General features: G+C 48.7%; 1 protein-coding gene across 2 annotated transcripts in view; it reads left to right on the top strand.

Annotated features, from left to right (window-relative positions):
- Window positions 1-19800, top strand: part of CEP41 (centrosomal protein 41) — a 209237-nt gene that overhangs the window by 23878 nt on the left and 165559 nt on the right. Inside the window, exon 2 of one of the 2 annotated variants that reach the window (XM_063926751.1) lies at window positions 1359-1422. The exons of the other annotated variant lie outside the window; for it this stretch is intronic. Within the exon in view, the coding sequence (XP_063782821.1) occupies window positions 1359-1422 (64 nt within the window). The remainder of the gene's footprint in view (window positions 1-1358; window positions 1423-19800) is intronic. 2 annotated transcript variants of the gene reach the window in all.

Below are 19800 nucleotides of genomic sequence, written 5' to 3' on the forward strand. Positions count from 1 at the left end.
GGTGTAATGGTTAGCATTACTGCCTCACAGCACTGAGGTCATGGGTTCCATTCCCACCATGGCTCTAACTGTGTGGAATTTGTATATTTTCCCTGTGCTTGTGTGGGTTTCCTCCAGGTACTCCTGTTTCTTCCTGTAATACAAAAATATACTGGTAGGTTAATTGGCTCCCAACAAAAATGAACCCTAGTATGTAAATGTCTGTATTTACACGGACAGGCTAGATCAATTCTATGATTCTATATTAGCATTCATCCACTAACCCACTTTTTACGCTGATGCTACTGTTGTTGAGGCTATTACTTGTTAACTCCTCTATTTACCATAGCACAATGTATTATTTCTAAAGCCTATATTTCTCAAGAATACCTTACTGCGTGGTTTGCAGTGGCTTGAGAACTGATAATTAATACATTTTGTTTAGTTGTTTAAATCTTATAATTTGACTTGACAGTTAATCGTATAGTCTGTATTTCATGGTTAATAGCTGCATCATAATTGGGAAACACTTTCACTTGTATGCATTTAGTCAATGGATGGTTTGTTTCCAATAATTGGTCATACAGTGACCATTCCAGTGTGATATCTTCCCAGTGTCATGTGTCACAGCCAGGGCTGCCAGGACCCCCCCTCACCTTCTGCAGCCTCCACATCTTACCATTCTGGGCACCAGTTGCCACTCCAAGGACAAAGCCACAGAATACCAGATGGTGCCCCTAGGCACAGCTGTGGCGGGCCGGAACCAGAGCAGCAGCACAGCAAGGAGTCCGGAGCAGGCAGCCATAGAAGGACATCACCATGAGTATTTCAAATTTGAAGCAGGCCACGAGCCAATCACAGCTCATTGATCAGGAGCTGCCACTGCAGATTCAAAATGCAACCAGTGCCTGCCCTCTACGGCGGCATGCAGTGCGCTCCAATCCACACTGCTATGCGGGCCCCCTCGTGGTCGGGGCCCAAGAATGGGGGCCCGGCAGTCCCCCCCCCCCCCCCCCCCCCCCCCTCCCCCCCATGATGGTAGCCCTGGTGACTGCTATTGTGGATGTCACCTTAAACATCAGAGCTCAGATGAACAGGTCAATGTAAATGTTCATTGTTTTTTAATGTCTTCCTGTTTTTTTACAGACAATGATTGTGCTGTTGATATTAGCAACGTAATGACTATAGTGAAACAAGACAATGCTGCTGTCATGTTAAGTGTCTGTTTCTGTCAGTTACAATATATTTTTGGTTATTGTTATAGGGATCTCTTTATTAAAATACATATATCTATACAACAGGGAACTGTAAAATTAGAACCTTTATCTCTAAATATTTCACTTTTTTGTTGTTGTTGAGTGTAAGTAATCTTATTTCAGATTCTAAAGAAAAGAATTCCTCAGAACCCAAAGTACCAACATGTCAAAACCCGACTTGATACAGGTAAGTGTGCTGTGTAAACGTAAGGGAAATGGTTTATCTAGATTACATGGAGCCAGGCACCATAGAGGGGTGGACTTCTGGTTGCCGAATGTCGGGATCCCGGCGCACAGTATACCGGCACCGGAATCCTGACACCCGGCATACCGACACATATTCTCCCTCGTGGGGGTCCACGACCCCCCTGGAGGGAGAATAAATAGCGTAGCGCGCCACCGTGCCCGCAGCATGGCGAGCGCAACGAGCCCGCAAGGGGCTCATTTGCGCTCGCCACGCTGTCTGAATTCCGGCGGTCGGGCTCTCGGCGCCGGTATGCTGGTCGCCGGGAGCCCGGCCGCCGGCATACCATACTACACTCCCATAGAGAAGAGCCCACCCCAGGCGCTCCTCCACTTCTGTCATGCCACCATGTCATTTGATATGCTACATTACAACATAGAATATTGGATGACCTGTGTAATTGTCAGTGTATTTTCATAAACTATAATTGGTTAATGTCGGATATCTACCTTTTAATTTCTCTGACGTCCTAGTGGATGCTGGGAACTCCGTAAGGACCATGGGGAATAGCGGCTCCGCAGGAGACAGGGGCACATCTAAAGAAAGCTTTAGGATCACCTGGTGTGCACTGGCTCCTCCCCCTATGACCCCCCTCCAAGCCTCAGTTAGATTTCTGTGCCCGACGAGAAGGGTGCACACTAGGGGCTCTCCTGAGCTCTTTGTGAAAGTTTTAGTTTAGGTTTATTATTTTCAGTGAGACCTGCTGGCAACAGGCTCACTGCATCGTGGGACTAAGGGGAGAAGAAACGGACTCACCTGCGTGCAGAGTGGATCGGGTTTCTTAGGCTACTGGACATTAGCTCCAGAGGGACGATCACAGGTTCAGCCTGGATGGGTCCCGGAGCCGCGCCGCCGGCCCCCTTACAGAGCTAGAAGAGCGAAGAGGTCCGGTGAAATCGGCGGCAGAAGACGATCCTGTCTTCAGATAAGGTAGCGCACAGCACCGCAGCTGTGCGCCATTGCTCTCAGCACACTTCACACTCCGGTCACTGAGGGTGCAGGGCGCTGGGGGGGCAGCGCCCTGAGACGCAATAAATCGATAAAAACCTTATATGGCTAAAATAAATGCATCACATATAACTCCTGGGCTATATGGATGCATTTAACCCCTGCCAAAACATACAGAAAAACGGATAAGGACGCCGAGAAAGGGGCGGAGCCTATCTCCTCAGCACACTGGCGCCATTTTCCCTCACAGCTCAGTTGGAGGGAAGCTCCCTGGCTCTCCCCTGCAGTCACTACACTACAGAAAGGGGTTAAAAAAGAGAGGGGGGCACAAATTAGGCGCAGTATAAACAATACAGCAGCTATAAAGGGAAAAACACTTATATAAGGTTATCCCTGTATATATATAGCGCTCTGGTGTGTGCTGGCAAACTCTCCCTCTGTCTCCCCAAAGGGCTAGTGGGTCCTGTCCTCTATCAGAGCATTCCCTGTGTGTGTGCTGTGTGTCGGTACGTTTGTGTCGACATGTATGAGGAGAAAAATGATGTGGAGACGGAGTAGAGTGTCTGTAATAGTGTTGTCACCCCCTAGGGGGTCGACACCTGAGTGGATGTACTGTTGAAATTGCGTGACAGTGTCAGCTTTGTATAAAAGACAGTGGTTGACATGAGACAGCCGGCTACTCAGCTTGTGCATGTCCAGACGTCTCATACAGGGGCTCTAAAGCGCCCGTTACCTCAGATACAGACGCCGACACGGATACTGACTCCTGTGTCGACGGTGAAGAGACAACCGTGATTTCCAATAGGGCCACACATTGCATGATTGAGGCAATGGAAAATGTTTACACTTTTCTGATAATATGAATACCACCAAAAAAGGGGTATTATGTTTGGTGAGGAAAAACTTCCTGTAGTTTTCCTGAATCTGAAAAATAAAATGAGGTGTGTGATGATGCGTGGGTTTCCCCCCGATAACAATTGATAATTCTAAAAAGTTATTGGCAGTATACCTTTTCCCGCCAGAGGTTAGGGTGCGTTGGGAAACACCCCCTACAGGGGATAAGGCGCTCACACGCTTGTAAGAACAAGGGCTCTACCCTCTCTTGAGATGGCCGCCCTTAAGGATCCTGCTGATAAAAAGCAGGAGGGTATCCTAAAATGTATTTACACACATACTGGTGTTATACTGCGACCAGCAATCGCCTCAGCCTGAATGTGCAGTGCTGGGTTGGCGTGGTCGGATTCCCTGACTGGAAATATTGATATCCTAGATAAGGACAGTATATTATTGCCTATAGAGCAATTAAAAGATGCATTTCTATATATGCATGATGCACAGCGGAATATTTGCCGACTGGCATCAAGTATAAGTGCGATGTATTCTACCAGTAAAGTGGTCAGGGATTCCAAACGGCATTTGGAAGTATTGCCTTAAAAAAGGGGATGTACCCTAGGTCGCCGCTCAAAATAAGACGCCGTATTATCAGGCGCAGTCCTGGTTGGCAAGCGGACAAAAGGGTTCCTCTTTTCTGCTCGTGACAGAGGGAGAGGAAAATGGCTGCAGAGATCAGCCAGTTCCCAGGAACAGAAACCCTTTTCCGCCTCTGCCAAGCCCTCAGTATGACGCTAGGGCTTTACAAGTTCAGGCACGGTGGGGGCCCGTTCTCAGTGAATTTCAGTGCGCAGTGGGCTCACTCGCAAGTAGCCCCTGGATCCTTCAGGTAATATTTCAGGGGTACAAATTGGAATTCGAGACGTATTCCCCTCGCCGTTCCCAAAAGTCTGTTTTACCGACGTCTCCCGCTGACAGGGAGGCAGTTTTGGAAGCCATTCACAAGCTGTATTCCCAGCAGGTGATAATTAAGGTACCCCTCCTGCAACAGGGAACGGGGTATTATTCCACACTATTGTGGTACCGAAGCCAGACGGCTCGGTGAGACCGATTTTAAAATCTAAAATCTTTGAACACTTACATACAGAGGTTCAAATTCAAAATTGAGTCACTCAGAGCAGTGATTGCAAACCTGGAAGAAGGGGACTACATGATGTCTCGGGACATCAAGGATGCTTACCTTCATGTCAAAATTTACCCTTCTCACCAAGGGTATCTCAGGTTATGGTACAGAACTGTCACTATCAGTTCAGACGCTGCCGTAGGGATGGTCCACTGCACCCCGGGTCTTTACTGAGGTAATGACCGAAATGATGATATTCCTTCGAAGGAAGGGAATTTTAGTTATCCTTTACTTGGACGATTCCCTGATAAGGGTAAGATCCAGGGAACAGTTGGAGGTCGGTGTAGCACTATCTCAGGTAGTGTTGCGGCAGCACGATTGGATTCTCAATATTCTAAAATCGCAGCTGGTTCCGACGACTTGTCTTCTGTTCCTAGGGATGATCCTGGACACAGTCCAGAAAGAAGGTGTTTCTCCCGGAGGAGAAAGCCAGGGAGTTATCCGAGCTAGTCAGGAACCTCCTAAAACCGAACCAAGTCTCAGTGCATCAATGCACAAGGGTTCTGGGTAAAAATGGTGGCTTCCTACGAAGCAATCCCATTCGGCAGATTCCACGCAAGACTTTCCAGTGGAACCTACTGGACAAATGGTCCGGGTCGCATCTTCAGATGCATCAGCGGATAACCCTGTCACCAGGGACAAGGGTATCCCTCCTGTGGTGGTTGCAGAGTGCTCATCTTCTAGAGGGCCGCAGATTCGGCATTCGGGACTGGGTCCTGGTGACCACGGATACCAGCCTACGAGGCTGGGGAGCAGTCACACAGGGAAGGAATATCCAGGGCTTATGGTCAAGCCTGGAGACATCACTTCACATAAATATCCTGAAGCTAAGGGCCATTTACAATGCTCTAAGCTTAGCAAGACCTCTGCTTCATGGTCAGCCGGTGTTGATCCAGTTGGACAACGTTATGGCAGTCACCCACGTAAACAGACAGGGTGCCACAAGAAGCAGGAGGGCAATGGCAGAAGCTGCAAGGATTCTTCGCTGGGCGAAAAACCATGTGATAGCACTGTCAGCAGTTTTCATTCCGGGAGTGGACAACTGGGAAGCAGATTTCCTCAGCACGACCTCCACCCGGGAGAGTAGGGACTTCACCCAGAAGTCTTCCACATGATTATAAACCGTTGGGAAAAACTCGACAGGTATTGCGCCAGGTCAAGGGACCCTCAGGCAATAGCTGTAGATGCTCTGGTAACACCGTGGGTGTACCAAATCAGTGTATGGGTTCCCTCCTCTGCCTCTCATACCCAAGGTACTGAGATTGATAAGATGGAGAGGAGTAAGCGCTATATTAAAGTGGCTCCGGATTGGCCAAGAAGGACTTGGTTACCGGAACTTCAAGAGATGCTCACGGAGGATCCGTGGCCTCTACCTCTAAGAAGGGACCTGCTCCAGCAAGGACCTTGTCTGTTCCAAGACTTACCGCGGCTGCGTTGACGGCATGGCGGTTGAACGCCGGATCCTGAAGGAAAAAGGCATTCCGGATGAAGTCATCCCTATCCTGATAAAAGCCAGGAAGGATGTAACCGCAAAACATTATCACCGCATTTGGCGAAAATATGTTGCGTGGTGCGAGGCCAGTAAGGCTCGACGGAGGAGATTCAACTGGGTCGATTCCTACATTTCCTGCAAACAGGAGTATCTATGGGCCTGAAATTGGGGTCCATTAAGGTTCAAATTTCGGCTCTGTCAATTTTCTTCCAAAAAAGAACTAGCTTCAGTCCCTGAAGTTCAGACATTTGTTAAAGGGGTACTGCATATACAGCCTCCTTTTGTGCCTTCAGTGGCATTTTGGGATCTCCAGGTGATTTTTGGGTTCCAAAAGTCACATTGGTTTGACCCACTTAAATCTGTGGAGTTAAAATATCTCACAGAAAAAGTGGTCATGCTGTTGGCTCTGGCCTGGGCCAGGCGCGTGTCAGAATTGGTGGCTTTATCCTGTAAAAGCCCTTATCTGATTTTCCATTCGGACAGGGCGAAATTGAGGACTCGTCCTCAGTTTCTCCCTAAGGTGGTTTCAGCGTTCACCTGAATAAAACCTGTTGTGGTGCCTGCGGCTACTAGGGACTTGGAGGACTCCAAGTTGCTAGACGTTGTCAGGACCCGGAAACTATATGTTTCCAGGACGGCTGGAGTCAGGAAATCTGACTCGCTGTTTATCCTGTATGCACCTATCTAGCTGGGTGCTCCTGCTTCTAAGCAGACGATTGCTCGTTGGATTTGTAGTACAATTCAGCTTGCACATTCTGTGGCAGGCCTGCCACAGCCAAAAATCTGTAAATGCCCACTCCACAAGGAAGGTGGGCTCATCTTGGGCAGCTGCCCGAGGGGTCTCGGCTTTACAACTTTGCCGAGCAATTACTTGGTCAGGAGCAAATACGTTTGTAAAATTCTACAAATTTGATACCCTGGCTGAGGAGGACCGGGAGTGTTCTCATTGGGTGCTGCAGAGTCATCCGCACTCTCCCGCCCGTTTGGGAGCTTTGGTATAATCCCCATGGTCCTTACGGAGTTCCCAGCATCCACTAGGACGTCAGAGAAAATAAGAATTTACTTACCGATAATTCTATTTCTCGTAGTCCGTAGTGGATGCTGGGCGCCCATCCCAAGTGCGGATTGTCTGCAATACTGGTACATAATTATGGTTACCAAAAAAATTTGGGTTATTGCTGTAGTGAGCCATCTTTTCTAGAGGCTCCTCTATTATCATGCTGTTAACTGGGTTCAGATCACAAGTTGTACAGTGTGATTGGTGTGGCTGGTATGAGTCTTACCCGGGATTCAAAATCCTTCCTTATTGTGTACGCTCGTCCGGGCACAGTATCCTAACTGAGGCTTGGAGGGGGGTCATAGGGGGAGGAGCCAGTGCACACCAGGTGATCCTAAAGCTTTCTTTAGATGTGCCCCTGTCTCCTGCGGAGCCGCTATTCCCCATGGTCCTTACGGAGTTCCCAGCATCCACTACGGACTACGAGAAATAGAATTATCGGTAAGTAAATACTTATTTTATTGTTTTGAGGCAATCATGGTAGTTCACCATCTTGCTTTAGTAATCTATGTAAAAAAGAATGGAGGTCGACTTAACAGTAGAACAGTGGAGTCATACCTTCATTCCTTCCAAAGTAATAAATACAGTTGTACTAATATTTCTCATACGTCCTAGAGGATGCTGGGGATGCTTCAAGAACCATGGGGTATAGACTGGATCCGCAGGAGATATGGACACTTTAAGACTTTAAATGGGTGTGAACTGGCTCCTCCCTCTATGCCCCTCCTCCAGACCCCAGTTAGATTCTGTGCCCTGTGAGATTGGATGCACACTGAGGAGCTCTCCAGAGTTTCTCAGAAAAAAGACTTTGTTAGGTTTATTATTTTCAGAGAGACCTGCTGGCAACAGGCTCCCTGCATCGTGGGACTGAGGGGAGAGAAGCAGACCTACTTCTGTGAGTTCAAAGGCCCTGCTTCTTAGGCTACTGGACACCATTAGCTCCAGAGGGTCCGATCACTTGGTCCGCCTAGCTGCTCGTTCCCGGAGCCGCGCCGTCACCCCCCTTGCAGAGCCAGAAGAAAGAAGCCGGGTGAGTAAAAGAAGAGAAGAAGACTTCAGTGACGGCAGAAGACTTCAGTGTTGATGTATCCCCCAAACGGTCGCGCTGCGCGCCATGCTCCCACACACACACAGCGCCACTAGCAGGGTGCAGGGCACAGGGGGGGCGCCCTGGGCAGCATGAATACTGAAGTTTTAACTGGCAAATAAGTATATTAAAAGTGCCTAGGCACTAAATATAGACCCCCGCCAGTATAATTATGAAGATTTGAGCGGGACTGTAGCGCGCCGGTGAGGGGGCGTGGCTTAGCCCTCACAGCTCTGACCAGCGCCATTTTCTCTTCACAGAAGCTGCAGAGACGCTGGCCCTGACCTCCACACTGCTGTTCAAGTAACTAGGTGCAAAACAGGGGGGGCACAGTAGATTTGGTGCTATTATCTTATATTATAAAAGCGCTAGCAGGTCTGAGGCATTGTATGTAAGGTCTCCGTGCCGGGTTGGGCGCTGGGTTGTGAGCTAGCAAACTCCCTCTGTCTAACAGGCTTTGCTGTGGGTCTGTCCCCTATAGCCCAGTGTGATTGTAGGTGTCGGTACGTGTGTGTCGACATGTCTGAGTGCTCTTCCCAGGAGGAAGCCAGAGTGGGGGCAGAAAAGGAGGTGGGAGTGACCCTGTCGGCACTGCCGACTGGTGAGTGGGTAAATATGTTGAGTGTTTTGAATGCAAATGTGGCTCGGTTGACTAAGAGATTAGATAAATCAGAGTCTAAGAACCAGATGCATTGTCACAAGCTCAGACCCCTTCGGGGTCACAGAAACGTGCTTTTACCCAGTTAGCAGATACAGATACCGACACGGACTCTGATTCCAGTTTCTACTGTAGTGATGCCAGATTAAATCCTAAACTGGCTAAGAGCATTCAGTACATGATTGTGGCGATAAAAAACGTATTACATATCACGGAGGACCCTGCTGTTCCTGATACTAGGGTCTGTATGTTTAAAGGAAAGAAATCTGAGGTAACGTTTCCTCCCTCTCATGAACTGAACTCTCTTTTTCAAAAGGCTTGGGAAAAACCTGACAAGAAGGTACAGGTTCCCAAAAGAATTCCAGTGGCATATCCGTTCCCCTCGGGGGACAGGGAGAAGTGGGAGTCAACCCCCACAGTGGACAAAGCACTATCGCGTCTGTCCAAGAAGGTGGCGCTTCCGTCTCCGGACACTGCAGCCCTAAAGGATCCTGCAGATCGTAAGCAGGAAAATACACTAAAATCCATTTATGTCACTACAGGTTCGCTACTCAGGACTGCCGTTGCTTCGGCTTGGGTGAGTAGCGCTATTGAAAAATGGGCAGATAACTTGTCATCTGAGATGGATACCGTGCTTTTGACTCTGGGTCATATCAGGGATGCTGCAGCATATTTAAAAGAAGCTGCAAGGGATATTGGCCTTTTGGGATCAAGGGCCAATGCCATGGCTGTCTTGGCTAGAAGGGCATTGTGGATTCATCAATGGAATGCTGATGCTTACTCGAAGAAGGCTATGGAGTCTCTACCGTTTAACGGTAGTGTCTTGTTTGGTGACGGCCTCACTGACCTGGTATCTATGGCTACCGCGGGTAAGTCGTCATTTTTACCTTATGTTCCTGCGCAACAAAAGAAAACGCCCCACTATCAGATGCAGTCCTTTCGGCCCAATAAATACAAAAAAGGACGAGGGTCCTCCTTCCTTGCTGCGAGAGGAAGAGGAAAGGGAAAAAGGTCACAGGCTGCGGCAAGTTCCCAAGAACAGAAGTCCTCTCCGGCTTCTACCAAATCCACCGCATGACGCTGGGGCTCCTCTGCGGGAGTCCGCACCAGTGGGGGCACGTCTCAAACTCTTCAGTCAGGTCTGGGCTCGCTCGGCCCTGAATTCTTGGATATTAGAAATAGTGACCCAAGGGTACAAATTAGAGTTTCAAGACGTGCCCCCTCACCGATTTTTCAAATCTGCCTTGCCAGCTTCTCTTCCAGAAAGGGAGGTGATATGCGCTGCGATACTAAAGCTGTGTCAAAATCAAGTCATTGTCCTGGTCACAACAGGGGGAGGGTTTTTATTCGAGTTTGTTCGTGGTACCAAAGCCGGATGGCTCAGACCGATTCTGAACCTAAAATCCCTCAATTTCTTTCTAAAAAATTAAAATTCAAGATGGAATCTCTCCGAGCAGTGATCTTCAGTCTGGAAGAAGGGGATTTTATGGTGTCGGTCGACATAAAAGATGCCTACTTGCACGTTCTCCTATATATCCTCCACATCAGGCTTACCTGAGGTTTGCTGTTCAGGATTGTCATTACCAATTTCAGACGTTGCCGTTTTGGTCTGTCCACGGCTCCGAGGATTTTCACCAAGGTTATGGTGGAAATGATGGTTCTCCTGCGCAAGCAGGGAATCACAATTATCCCGTACTTGGACGATCTCCTCATAAAGGCGAGATCCAAGGAGCAATTGCTGAAAAACGTTGCGCTCTCTCTGACGATTCTGCAACAACATGGTTGGCTCCTAAACTCGCCAAAATCACAATTGGTTCCGACGACACAGCTGTCGTTCCTGGATATGATTCTGGATACAGAATTACAGAGAGTCTTTCTTCCAGTGGAAAGGGCTCTGGAAATACAGAACATGGTAAAACAGATTCTGAAACCGGCAAGAGTGTAGATTCTTCAATGCACTCGGTTGCTGGGGAAGATGGTGGCGGCCTACGAGGCCATAGAGTATGGCAGGTTCCATGCCAGGGTGTTTCAGTGGGACCTGTTGGACAAGTGGTTCAGGTCTCGCCTGGACATGCACCGGAAAATTATCCTATCTTCCAGGACCAGGATCTACCTTCTGTGGTGGCTGCACAGTTCTCACCTTCTGGAGGGACGCAGGTTTGGGATTCAGGATTGGATCCTGGTGACCACAGATGCAAGTCTCCAAGGCTGGGGAGCAGTCACACGGGAGAAATTTTCAGGGAAAATGGTCACGCCAGGAAGCTTGCCTACACATAAACATTCTGGAATTAAGGGCCATTTACAATGGCATTCTGCAAGCGGAACATCTTCTTCGCGGTCTGCCCGTCTTTATTCAGTCAGACAACATAACAGCAGGGGCGTACATAAACCGCCAGGGCGGAACAAAGAGCAGAGCGCCAATGTCCGAGGCCACGAAGGTTCTTCGCTGGGCGGAATGACATGCCGGCGCTCTGTCAGCGGTCTTCATTCCAGGAGTCGACAACTGGGAAGCAGACTTCCTCAGCAGACACGATCTCCATCCAGGAGAGTGGGGTCTTCATCAAGAGGTCTTTGCAGAAGTGACAAGTTGTTGGGGAATTCCTCAAGTAGACATGATGGCGTCACGCCTCAACAAGAAACTTCAGAGATATTGTTCCAGGTCAAGGGACCCTCAAGCGGTAGCGGTGAATGCCCTAGTGACACCGTGGGTGTTTCCGTCTGTATATGTGTTCCCTCCACTTCTTCTCATTCCAAAAGTGATAAAGATGGTAAGAAGAACAAGGGTTCATGCTATACTCCTTGTTTCAGATTGGCCAAGGAGGGCCTGGTATCCAGATCTTCAAGAATTACTCATAGAAGATCCCTGGCCTCTTCCTCTACGGGAGGACCTGTTACAGCAAGGACCGTGCGTGTATCAAGACTTACCGCGGCTGCGTTTGACGGCATGGCGGTTGAGCGCCAAATCCTAGCCCAGAAGGGTATTCCCAGTGAAGTCATTCCTACACTACTTCAGGCTAGAAAAGAAGTAACGGCAAAGCATTACCACCGTATTTGGAGGAAATATGTGTCTTGGTATGAATCCAAGAAGGCTCCTACGGAAGAGTTTCAGCTGGGGCGTTTGCGCAATTTTTTGCAAGCAGGTGTGGATGCGGGCCTAAAGTTGGGCTCTATTAAAGTACAAATTTCGGCTTTGTCAATCTTCTTTCAGAAAGAATTGGCCTCCCTTCCAGAAGTTCAGACCTTCGTGAAAGGCGTGCTGCACATTCAACCTCCATTTGTGCCCCCTGTGGCACCGTGGGATCTTAATGTGGTGTTGCAGTTCCTGCAATCTCATTGGTTTTAACCTTTACGTAAGGTTGAGTTAAAATTCCTTACTTGGAAAGTAGTCATGTTGTTGGCCTTGGCATCCGCAAGGCGGGTATCTGAGTTGGCGGCTTTGTCTCACAAAAGCCCCTATTTAATCTTCCATGCTGATAGAGCGGAGTTGAGAACTCGTCAGCAATTTCTGCCAAAAGTGGTTTCATCATTTCACGTAAACCAGCCTATTGTGGTGCCAGTGGCTACTGACGCCTTGGCATAATCGAAGTCTCTCGATGTGGTCAGAGCTTTGAAAATCTATGTCGCCAGAACGGCGCAGATTAGGAAAACAGAGGCTCTGTTTGTCCTCTCAGCTCCCAACAAGATTGGGGCTCCTGCTTCTAAGCAGACTATTGCGCGCTGGATCTGTAATACGATTCAGCAGGCTCATTCTGCGGCAGGATTGCCGTTACCGAAATCAGTGAAAGCCCATTCTACCAGAAAGGTGGGCTTATCCTGGGCGGCTGCCCGAGAGGTCTCGGCATTACAGCTTTGCCGAGCTGCTACTTGGTCGGGATCAAACACCTTTGCAAAGTTTTACAAGTTTGATACCCTGGCTGAGGAGGACCTCTTGTTTGGTCAATCGGTGCTGCAGAGTCATCCGCACTCTCCCGCACGTTCTAGAGCTTTGGTATAATCCCCATGGTTCTTGAAGCATCCTCTAGAACGTATGAGAAAATAGGATTTTAATACCTACCGGTAAATCCTTTTCTCTTAGTCCGTAGAGGATGCTGGGCGCCCGTCCCTGTGCGGACGCTATCTGCAGTACTTGTTTAATAGTTATTGCTTGTGTTACACAAAGGTTGTGTTTTGGTTATGGTCAGCCTGTTGCTGATTTTGTTCATGCCGTTGATTGGACTGTTTGCTAATGCCATGTTGTACGGCGTGTTTTGTGGTGTGAGCTGGTGTGTATCTCACCCTTAGTTTAACAATAAAGCCTTTTCCTCGAAATGTCCGTCTCCCTGGGCACAGTTCACACCCATTTAAAGTCTTAAAGTGCCCATGTCTCCTGCGGATCCCATCTATACCCCATGGTTCTTGAAGCATCCTCTACGGACTAAGAGAAAAGGATTTACCGGTAGGTATTAAAATCCTATTTTTATTTTCTCACCCTTCACTGTTATGGGCTGCTTTATTCATTTCAGAGTACCAATAATGGGCTGCAAGAATTGGAAATTTCCTTGTTATTTTGATTGTATAATATTTATGTTTAATTGGAATTCTTCAACAATAAAAAGTAATCCTTTGTTCTGGCGACTAATGGGCCCTACACACTTTGCGATCCGCCACCGAGCTGCCCGACGGCGGGGGGGCAGTGACGGGGGGAGTGAAGTTTCTTCACTACCCCACGTCACCCGGCTCCATAGCAGTGCAGGCAAATATGGCCTGGATCATCCGTATTGGCCTGCATGCACAAGCGACGGGGCACCAGCGCTGAACGAGCGCGGGGCCGCTCATCGTTCATCGCTGGTGCCTCCACACTGAAAGATATGCACGGTATCTCGTTCATTAATGAACGAGATCATTCATATCTTTCAGTATTATCGCCCAGTGTGTAGGGCCCATAAGAAGGGAATACAAAGACAGGGAGAACTTAAAATCTCTTCTCTGGTCAGAATCAAACCCATGACCTCAGCACTGAGAGACAACAATGCTAATCTCTGTGCCACTCTGCTGTCCAGGCCCACTTACTATCTGTACTGAACAAAAAAAGAATCCGTGTTTTAGGTAATGTTAAACTTCCCATAAACTACACACCTGGAAGCATTGCATACTCCTCTAAAGGCTACAGTATTTTAGCTTTGTCTGTTTTCACTGGTGATGATGTTTGAAAGCAACTGGTTACTGTTGCTAGAATGTCTCACCCCTTAGACCATAAACAGGTTATGCTTGACTGAAGACTAGCTGTACTTTTCTCTGCTGTCATCTCTGGTCAGTTTATTGTCCCATGTTTCTTACCAAGTGCATTGACAAATGAAGTCCCATTGTTTCCCTCCCTGAAACGAAACACTAGATCTCCTCCTTTAGAATGTAATATTGTAGTTTTACCAGGGCATGAGCCTTAATTACATATCTTGTAACATCCTGCTCTTTTTTAGCTGGACCCAGAACTCCTTTTGGACTTCTAGGGCAGGATGTAATGGAGTCCGACTTTGCCCGACGTGCACGATGAGGCGGTCATTTACACATAACCATGCCTTGTAAATGATTGCCCCTTTAAAAAAATGTCAGAGTTTAGCTAGCATCCCGCACATCAGGTGAAGTCAGACTATATTACATCCCGACCCTAATATTCTTCTGTTTCATAGGGTTCATGTACATATGTGTGCATATCCTGCAAAAATAGTAATAGAACAGTCCTTGCATCTAAGTGGAAAAATGTGACACTCACTGAATATATATTATTATAAAGTTTATTATGAGATCAGACAATAACAGGTTAAGGGGTAAATGTATTACTGCTTCTCCCCCATAACGACGGGTATCGGCACATGTTATGTGCACTATACCGCTTCTCCCCCATGTATGAAGGCAGTGGTGTCTGCAGGGTGACAGGGGCGTGGTGATTTTTGACAGCTGCAGATGGCGATGCCCATAGACCACAGCAGGGACAGAGCTGTCTCTGGCTATGGTGGGTGCCGGCTCCTGACTGCGTGTGAGATCACACGTGAGTAGAGAGTTCCCTCACCTGCGCAGAGGACCTGTCTGGGACAGGGAGACATCACGCTTTAGCACTGAGCTGAAGCGATGTGTGCTCGGGGGACATCGCCAGAGGCCTTTGGCAGGCAAGATGTTAATACATCTTGTCGATGTCCCTTCCTGTTTCGCCTCGTTAATGAGGCGAAGCAGGAAGTGTAATAGCGGTACGATGCGTGCCGCTATAATTTACCCTTTAAAGACAAGAAAACATCATTAATAATCCCAATAAAAAGGAAGAGAAACAAGTGCGGGCCCATTCCTAAGCAAAGAAACAGTCGCAGCAGATGCCAGGTTTTTCAGTAACATTTTAAATGAAACATGGGGTAGGGAAACTTCAGATATCAACATGGTGGAGTGGGAAATACAGGCTGCAATCTTGAGGGGGGCAGAAGGCATGCTAAATTGGAAGAGCCAGGACATGGCTGTGTTGAATCCAGGGGTCCCAAGTTTTATGGAAAAGTCCCTTCAAGAAGATATTCATCCTCTCCATCTCTTGCTGAACCATACCTTCTGCATGAGTGATATCTTGTGGGGTTGGGACGTATGGGGGAGTGGTCTCAAGGCAAGCCTGTGTTGATGGTGCGACAAATCAGGTAACTGCAGTGGGTGTAGAAAATGCTTGGGAAGAAAATGTATATTAGAGTCCAGAAGGGAATGAACCACCATCATGTCTGTAGAACAGGACAGGTCAACCAGATATGGAGGAAGAATCCTGATTCAACACCCAGATTTCTCTGACGTCCTAAGTGGATGCTGGGGACTCCGTCAGGACCATGGGGAATAGCGGCTCCGCAGGAGACAGGGCACAAAATTTAAAAGTTTGACCACTAGGTGGTGTGCACTGGCTCCTCCCCCTATGACCCTTCTCCAAGCCTCAGTTAGGTTTTTGTGCCCGTCCGAGCAGGGTGCAATCTAGGTGGCTCTCCTAAAGAGCTGCTTAGAAAAAGTTTTGTTAGGTTTTTTATTTTCAGTGAGTCCTGCTGGCAACAGGCTCACTGCAACGAGGGACTTAGGGGAGAAGAAGTGAACTCACCTGCGTGCAGGATGGATTGGCTTCTTAGGCTACTGGACACTAGCTCCAGAGGGACGATCACAGGTACAGCCTGGATGGGTCACCGGAGCCGCGCCGCCGACCCCCTTGCAGATGCCGAAAAGAGAAGAGGTCCAGAAACCGGCGGCTGAAGACTTCTCAGTCTTCATGAGGTAGCGCACAGCACTGCAGCTGTGCGCCATTGCTCTCGGCACACTTCACACCAACTGTCACTGAGGGTGCAGGGCGCTGGGGGGGGCGCCCTGGGCAGCAATGAAAAGTACCTATTCTGGCTAAAATACATCACATATAGCCCCTGGGGCTATATGGATGTATTTAACCCCTGCCAGGTTTTCAGAAAAACCGGGAGAAGAAGCCCGCCGAAAAGGGGGCGGGGCCTATTCTCCTCAGCACACAGCGCCATTTTCCTACACCGCTCCGCTGCTAGGAAGGCTCACAGGCTCTCCCCTGCACTGCACTACAGAAACAGGGTAAAAACAGAGAGGGGGGGGGGCACTTATTTGGCGATATTAATAATATTTAAGCTGCTATAAGGGGAACACACTTATTTAAGGTTGTCCCTATATATTTATAGCGCTTGGGTGTGTGCTGGCAAACTCTCCCTCTGTCTCCCCAAAGGGCTAGTGGGGTCCTGTCTTCTATCAGAGCATTCCCTGTGTGTCTGCTGTGTGTCGGTACGCGTGTGTCGACATGTATGAGGACGATGTTGGCGTGGAGGCGGAGCAATTGCCTGTAATGGTGATGTCACCCCCTAGGGAGTCGACACCGGAATGGATGGCTTTGTTTATGGAATTACGTGATAGTGTCAGCACGCTGCAAAAGTCGGTTGACGACATGAGACGGCCGGCAAACCAGTTAGTACCTGTCCAGGCGTCTCAAACACCGTCAGGGGCTGTAAAACGCCCTTTACCTCAGTCGGTCGACACAGACACAGACACGGACACCGAATCCAGTGTCGACGGTGAAGAAACAAACGTATTTTCCAGTAGGGCCACACGTTATATGATCACGGCAATGAAGGAGGCTTTGCATATCTCCGATACTGCAAGTACCACAAAAAGGGGTATTATGTGGGGTGTGAAAAAACTACCTGTAGTTTTTCCTGAATCAGAGGAGTTGAATGAAGTGTGTGATGAAGCGTGGGTTACCTCCGATAGAAAACTGCTAATTTCAAAGAAGTTATTGGCATTATACCCTTTCCCGCCAGAGGTTAGGGCGCGCTGGGAAACATCCCCTAGGGTAGATAAGGCGCTCACACGCTTATCAAAACAAGTGGCGTTACCGTCTCCAGAGACGGCCGCCCTCAAGGATCCAGCTGATAGGAGGCTGGAGAATACACTAAAAAGTATATACACACATACGGGTGTTATACTGCGACCAGCAATCGCCTCAGCCTGGATGTGCAGTGCTGGGGTGGCTTGGTCGGAGTCACTGACTGAAAATATTGATACCCTGGATAGGGACAGTATTTTATTGACTATAGAGCATTTAAAGGATGCATTTCTTTATATGCGAGATGCACAGAGAGATATTTGCACTCTGGCATCAAGAGTAAGTGCGATGTCCATATCTGCCAGAAGAAGTTTATGGACGCGACAGTGGTCAGGTGATATCGGATTTGGTGGCCACGGCAACAGCCGGGAAATCCACCTTTTTACCTCAGGTCACCTCCCAGCAGAAAAAGACAGTCTTTTCAGCCGCAGTCCTTTCGTTCCTATAAGAACAAGCGGGCAAAAGGACATTCATATTTGCCCCGAGGCAAAGGAAAGGGTAAGAGACTGCAGCAAGCAGCTCCTTCCCAGGACCAGAAGCCCTCCCCGGCTTCTGCAAAGGCCTCAGCATGACGCTGGGACCTTACAAGCGGACTCGGGCGGTGGGGGGTCGCCTCAAGAATTTCAGCGCACAGTGGGCTCACTCGAAGGTGGACCCCTGGATCCTGCAGGTAGTATCTCAGGGTTACAGGTTGGAATTCGAGAAGTCTCCCCCTCGCCGGTTCCTAAAGTCTGCTTTGCCAACGTCTCCCTCCGACAGGGCGACGGTATTGGAAGCCATTCACAAGCTGTATTCTCAGCAGGTAGGTGATAGTCAAGGTACCCCTTTTACATCAGGGAAAGGGGTATTACTCCACGCTATTTGTGGTACCGAAGCCGGACGGCTCGGTAAGACCTATTCTAAATCTGAAATCTCTGAACCTGTACATACAAAAATTCAAGTTCAAGATGGAGTCACTCAGAGCAGTGATAGCGAATCTGGAAGAAGGGGATTTTATGGTGTCCTTGGACATCAAGGATGCTTACCTTCATGTCCCAATTTGCCCTTCACACCAAGGGTACCTCAGGTTCGTGGTACAAAACTGTCATTATCAGTTTCAGACGCTGCCGTTTGGATTGTCCACGGCACCCCGGGTCTTTACCAAGGTAATGGCCGAAATGATGATCCTTCTTCGAAGAAAAGGCGTATTAATTATCCCTTACTTGGACGATCTCCTGATAAGGGCAAGGTCCAGAGAACAGCTGGAGGTCGGAGTAGCACTAACCCAAGTAGTGCTCCAACAGCACGGGTGGATTCTGAATTTTCCAAAATCCCAACTGATCCCGACGACACGTCTGCTGTTCCTAGGGATGATTCTGGACACTGTTCAGAAAAAGGTATTTCTTCCGGAGGAGAAAGCCAGGGAGTTATCCGAACTCGTCAGGAACCTCCTAAAACCAGGGAAAGTGTCTGTGCATCAATGCACAAGAGTCCTGGGAAAAATGGTGGCTTCTTACGAAGCGATTCCATTCGGCAGATTCCATGCACGAATTTTCAGTGGGATCTACTGGACAAATGGTCCGGATCGCATCTGCAGATGCATCAGCGGATAAATTTGTCGACAAGGACAAGGGTGTCTCTGCTATGGTGGTTGCAGAGTGCTCATCTGTTAGAGGGCCGCAGATTCGGCATACAGAACTGGGTCCTAGTGACCACGGATGCCAGCCTGAGAGGCTGGGGAGCGGTCACACAGGGAAGAAACTTCCAGGGCTTGTGGTCAAGCCTGGAAACGTCTCTTCACATAAATATACTGGAACTAAGAGCAATTTACAATGCTCTAAGCCTGGCAAAACCTCTGCTTCAGGGTCAGCCGGTGTTGATCCAGTCGGACAACATCACGGCAGTCGCCCACGTAAACAGACAGGGCGGCACAAGAAGCAGGAGGGCAATGGCAGAGTGGGGACTTCATCCAGAAGTCTTCCACATGATTGTGGTCCATTGGGAAAGACCAATGGTGGACATGATGGCGTCCCGCCTCAACAAAAAACTGGACAGGTATTGCGCCAGGTCAAGAGACCCTCAGGCAATAGCTGTGGACGCTCTGGTAACACCATGGGTGTACCAGTCAGTGTATGTGTTCCCTCCTCTGCCTCTCATACCCAAGGTACTGAGAATTATACGGCAAAGGGGAGTAAGAACGATACTCGTGGCTCCGGACTGGCCAAGAAGGACTTGGTACCCGGAACTTCAGGAGATGCTCACGGAAGATCCGTGGCCTCTACCTCTAAGAAGGGACCTGCTTCAGCAGGGACCGTGTCTATTCCAAGACTTACCGCGGCTGCGTTTGACGGCATGGCGGTTGAACGCCGGATCCTAAGGGAAAAAGGCATTCCGGAAGAGGTCATCCCTACCCTGGTCAAAGCCAGGAAGGAGGTGACTGCACAACATTATCACCGCATTTGGAGAAAATATGTTGCGTGGTGTGAGGCCAGGAGGGCCCCGACGGAGGAATTTCAACTGGGTCGATTCCTACATTTCCTGCAAACAGGATTGTCTATGGGCCTCAAATTGGGGTCCATTAAGGTTCAAATTTTGGCCCTGTCGATTTTCTTCCAGAAAGAATTGGCTTTAGTTCCTGAAGTCCAGACTTTTGTAAAAGGAGTACTACATATACAGCCCCCGATTGTGCCTCCAGTGGCACCGTGG

The sequence above is a fragment of the Pseudophryne corroboree genome, chromosome 6 (genome assembly GCF_028390025.1).
Source record: "Pseudophryne corroboree isolate aPseCor3 chromosome 6, aPseCor3.hap2, whole genome shotgun sequence".
NCBI lineage: Eukaryota > Metazoa > Chordata > Amphibia > Anura > Myobatrachidae > Pseudophryne > Pseudophryne corroboree.